At 51.6% G+C, this 4912-nt stretch overlaps 1 protein-coding gene across 1 annotated transcript in view; it reads right to left on the bottom strand.

The window, feature by feature from the left end:
• Positions 1 to 4592, bottom strand: part of SCTR (secretin receptor) — a 79552-nt gene extending 74960 nt beyond the window's left edge. Inside the window, exon 1 of the mRNA XM_011941629.1 lies at positions 4304 to 4592. Coding sequence (XP_011797019.1) covers positions 4304 to 4375 — 72 coding nt within the window. The 5' untranslated portion in view covers positions 4376 to 4592. The remainder of the gene's footprint in view (positions 1 to 4303) is intronic.
• Between the last annotated feature and the right edge of the window lie 320 nt (positions 4593 to 4912).

Below are 4912 nucleotides of genomic sequence, written 5' to 3' on the forward strand. Positions count from 1 at the left end.
AAAAAAAAAAAAAAAAAAAAAGAAAGAAAGAAAGAAAAGAAAAAGACAAAAGAAAAGAAAACAAAAGTTTTGGTTTCTTCTTTCAGGTTTAGGTTTAAGGTCTCATGTCACCATGTCCAGCTGGGTGGTCTTAAGCAAATGGCCTCACATCTCTCCAAGCATCCGTTTCCTCCTTTGCACCATGGAGCTAGTAACTGTTGATGTGACTGTTAGTGTTAGGAGGGACTCAGCAGAGTGTCCAGTGGAAAATAAGAGTCAATTAAAGGAGAATTCATCATCATCATCATCCTTCACTTATTAACTTCAGGGATAATAAACATTTAAAAAGAAATCCGCAAATACTTCTTCAGGAAACTAGAAAGTGTTTTTCCAGGTACACACACACACAAAATCTCCAGTGGCCTTCCTCTGAAAACTCATCAATAATCAGCTCCCAGGCTGGGCATGGTGGCTCATACCTATATTACCAACAGTTTGGGAGTCTAAGGCAGGAGGATCACTTGAGCCCGGGAGTTCAGGACCAACCTGAGAGACACGGTGAGACCCATCTCTCAAAAAATAAAATAATTAGACAGGGATGGTGGCAGGTGTCTGTAGTTCCAGCTACTTGGGAGGCTGAGGTGGGAAGATCACTTGAGTCAGGAAGTTAAAGGCTGCAGTGAGCCATAATTGCACCATTGCACTGCAGCCCGGGTAACAGGGCAATTACCAGCTCTGCAGGCAAACCTTTCTAAGGTTCTGCTCACGGTGCAGCCACAGTGCTTGTCAGCCTCTGGGTCCGGATGCATGACAGGACAGGGCAGCGACCACCATGTACCGAAGGCTTCCACGTGCCAGACCCCGTGCTTGGAATTGTTATATTTCTTAGCCATCAACTGAGGAGGGATGGAGACAGGAGGGGGAAAGAAGGGAAGGGAGGGTGGAATAGATCAAGGAACCCATTCTCCGCAGAAGTCCTTTGTCCAGTTTGGAGACTGGTTTTCATCAGGCATACCTGTTTCCATCCTCTGACTCAGATGCCCTATCACCAACCCCACTGCCCCAAACCCAATGTGAAATGAATACCTATTGTTAGTCCTGTCTGTATATCTGTCCCGAAACATGACAACCTTTAAGACAGTGGTTCTCAAACAGGGGCAATTTTGCCCTCCCTATCCCCAGAAAAAATTCGGCAGTGTCTACAGATACATTTTCTGTTGTCACAGTTTTAGAGAGATCATGAGCTGCTAGAGGGTAGCCGTCCATGATGCTGCTAGACATTGTGCAATGCAAGGACAGTTCTCACAATAGAGAATTATCTGGCTCCAAATGTCAATAGTGTTAAGAAACTCTGCTTGAAGGAAAAACCAGCCCCACACACTTCACTTAGCTCACTGAGGTTAACAAATTGGCGGTTTGCCAAATGCCATGGATTAAAAAGCCCTACCTTGAGTGACTCTTTTTCTATGGCCTGACACATTTCTGTACGATTTAGCAAGTGAAGAGTCCTTTCAAGAAATGATTCTTCATTATTGGTTGCTGGATCATCATTATTTCATTCAGTCATCCATGCATTCATTCAACACACAGTCATTGAGCTCCCTCTTACACTGGTGACAGACTCTAGGGATAGAAGATGAACAAGATGAGGCTCCATGTTCAACTTTAAAGTGTGTGTATTGGGGCTTGGGGGACAGATGTGTTAGTAAATAATTACAGTGATGTTCCAGGTAAAAAGTTCTCATGAGATGCATGGGGGTGGGGTTGCGGAGGGGGGGTGTGCTCAGTATTTCTTATGGGAGGCCTCAGAAAACTGCCCCATTCGGCCATCACCATGTTTTGGGTTCCACTTACAAGGGTCACTTCTGACGCCTCCCTATATGGAGTAGAGGGAGAGTGGTAATAAGCAATTTGCCCTCAGTGACCCCCCTCCATTAGGAAGATGCCTATAATCCCCCTCGAGGGGGAGCTTCAAATGAATAAAAAATTATTTGAACACACTTAGATTTCAGAATCAAATGTCTGACCACCCAGAGTCAAACAGAAGGAAAGCAGGGCTCCAGGGGCTGGGAAATATTCCAGCCAAAGTAGGTCAGTTTCACTCCTATTTATTACAGGCGTTCTCAGCCAAGAAGTGTGAGATATAAGGTCTACAGAAGCCATAAAGTAATCCGAGGACCACGACTTCTACACAGAAAACCATCTTATGATTATGTAAGACAGTAATGCGCAGTGGCTCACGCCTCTAATCCCAGCACTTTGGGAGGCAGAGGCAGGCGGATCACCTGAGGCCAGGAGTTTGAGACCAGCCTGACCAACATGGAGAAACCCCATCTCTACTAAAAATACAAAAAACTAGCTGGGCATGGTGGCGTATGCCTGTAATCCCAGCTACTCAGGAGACTGAGGCAGGAGACTCGCTTGAACCTGGGATGTGGAGGTTGCAGTGAGCTGAGATAGCGCCATTGCACTCCAGCCTGGTCAACAAGAGTGAAATTTCGTCTCAAAAAAAAAAGAAAGAAAGAAAAAAAAAGAAAAAAAGGAAAAGAAAAAAAAAAGGGGCATAACAGACAGAGCCCTGGATGATTGGGAATCAAGAGACCTGGGTGCTAACCTTAGTGGGTTAAGTGGGGTGTGTGGGGCTAGCAGAGCTGCTAGTCCTTGCTCTGACGTCGGGCAGCTCCCTTCTCTCTGAGGGCCTCAGTGTGCTCATTTTTAAAATAAGGGATTGGGGCCAGAGCATGATGAAGCATCCTTCCAAGGTACACTGAAGACTTAAACCAAGGGAAGCCTCTCATTTTCTCCTTCCACTGATTCCTGTGATAATCCAGGGATTTTCTTGAGACAAAAATGCAGACTGAACCTCAGTCCTGCACTCGAGGTACCAGTTATGACAGTCTCAGAGTCACTGCAAATACTTAAGAAGGAGGCTGGGAGGGTCCCAAGGAAGGAGCTATTGCCTCTCCCACGCCTAGCCACGGAATAACACACCTCCAGGCTCTACCTGGCTTGACACTGCCCCAGTATCCCAGTTGGCATTTCTCTAAATTGGGAGTCGAAACTCCTGAGTGCATGCTGTTGCTCTAGCATCTTCCAAGGCCAGCACTGCCACTGAAGAGAGGAGGCTCCACCGTGGAAAGGGAGTTCTAAGCAAGCTCCAAATTGCACTCATCCCAACTACTGCTGCTGAAAGTCTTGGGGCTACCAGAAAAATGAGCATCTCCTGAGTGTCAACACTCTGGTCGACTCTGGGAGCACTGGTTTTCCTTATAATCCAACCGGAGGGGACTACGGGAAGACAAGAAGGTTGGACACCAGGAGACCTGCCCCGGACAGAGATCAGAGACTCAACTGGGTCCCCAAGCACTTTCCCTAAGGAGCTTCTTGGAACAGACGCCTTGGGGACCAGTTTGGAATGCTAGTGGGAAGGGATGATTCTGGAATCTGGCCCCCACCTTTAACCCCCACTTCCTCCCCATTCCTTCCTTTCTGCTGGTCTGGGTGGGGCCACTCTCTTTATCACGGATCCCAGAGCTCCCAGAGGCCCAGGACTCCCAGGAATTTCTGTAGGAAAGAAAAACAAACCACCCATCCTGCCGCTAGTATTATTAGTAGTAGTATTTTCCTCCTCCAGCCCCTTGCCAGGACCTGGCTTTGGGGAACAGCAGCACCCAGCAGCCACCAGACACGCAGACATTAGGGAGCCGCATCCCACACGAGAGGGTGTGGGGAGAGTGGCAGACGGTCCCATCGCAGACCCGGAAGCTCTTGCCAGAGCTCCCTTCAGGTTTTCCCATCTGCAGCCCGTGAGGGTGAAAATGTCAAGGTGTGGGGGCAGACTGATACTGATGTGGGTTCCAATTCCTCTTCTTCTGACTTGGAGCAAGAATTTTTATTCCCCCTCTCCTTTCCTTTCCTTGTCTATAAAGTGAGGATGATAATAGCAGCCTCGAAAGGTGATTGAGAGGTTTCAGGGAAAGATTGGAGGCAAAGCGCCCAGGACACAACAGGCACTGCCCGGGGCGGCTCCAGAATTTCCGTCTAGGAGGGTCCCAGAAGCCAGGCTAGAGGAAGGGGTGGGTGGGGGGCACGGGGATTCGTCTTGGAGCTGCCTTCGCCTGGCGCGCACGATGTTTTTCTTTGGGAAGGGGTCCCTCCGGAGAAGAGCTGCGAGAGATTCATGTTGGGAGGATTGGGAGGGAAGAGTCCCCATTCCTCAGCGGAAGATCTGCTAGTCCCCTCCACCCGCATCCTGCCGAGGCCGGAGAAGCGGCGAAACTGTCGCTCCCCGGGGCCCCAGCCTTCAGAAGGGGGCAGTACTCACCGAGTGCGCGGCGCAGGCGAGCAGCACCCGCAGTAGTAGCTGCTGCAGCGGCGGCGACAGGTGGGGACGCATGGTGCCCGCACGTTCCCCGAGGGCGCCCCGACGTCCACCGGCCCGTGCCCTCTGCCCACTCGGGAGCTCAGCGCCCCGCGCAGGATCCCGGGCTCCGGCCGGCCGCTGCTCCCAGAGGAGCCATGGCTGAGCCACCAGACCTGCGGCGGGCCCGGGGACTGCTCCTCCTCGGACCAGGTGGCCGCGCGCGCTACGCCGCCCGGCCCATTGATTAGGACGCGGCGCCTCCTGCGCGCTTCCTCCACCCGGCGGGGGACTGGCTGGGGGCCCGCGCGGAGGCCAGCAGGGGAGGAGGCAGAGGGAGGGCGACAGTTTCGCCTGGGCCCAAGCTGGAGGAGGCCAGGAGCGGGCACGCGGGCTTAGCCTTCCACGCGGCAATCCCGCCCGACCCCGGGTCCAGAAAGAGCACTGTTTCTGGAGCCCACGGACCGAAGGCGCAAGCTCGCTGGGGGGTCGGTGGGCAACTTAGGTCACCTTTGTAAGCCTCGGCTTTCTCACCCCTAACAACACATCTGATAATACCCACTCTCAGACTGA

Source organism: Colobus angolensis, unplaced genomic scaffold (genome assembly GCF_000951035.1).
Source record: "Colobus angolensis palliatus isolate OR3802 unplaced genomic scaffold, Cang.pa_1.0 Scaffold20, whole genome shotgun sequence".
Taxonomy (NCBI): domain Eukaryota; kingdom Metazoa; phylum Chordata; class Mammalia; order Primates; family Cercopithecidae; genus Colobus; species Colobus angolensis.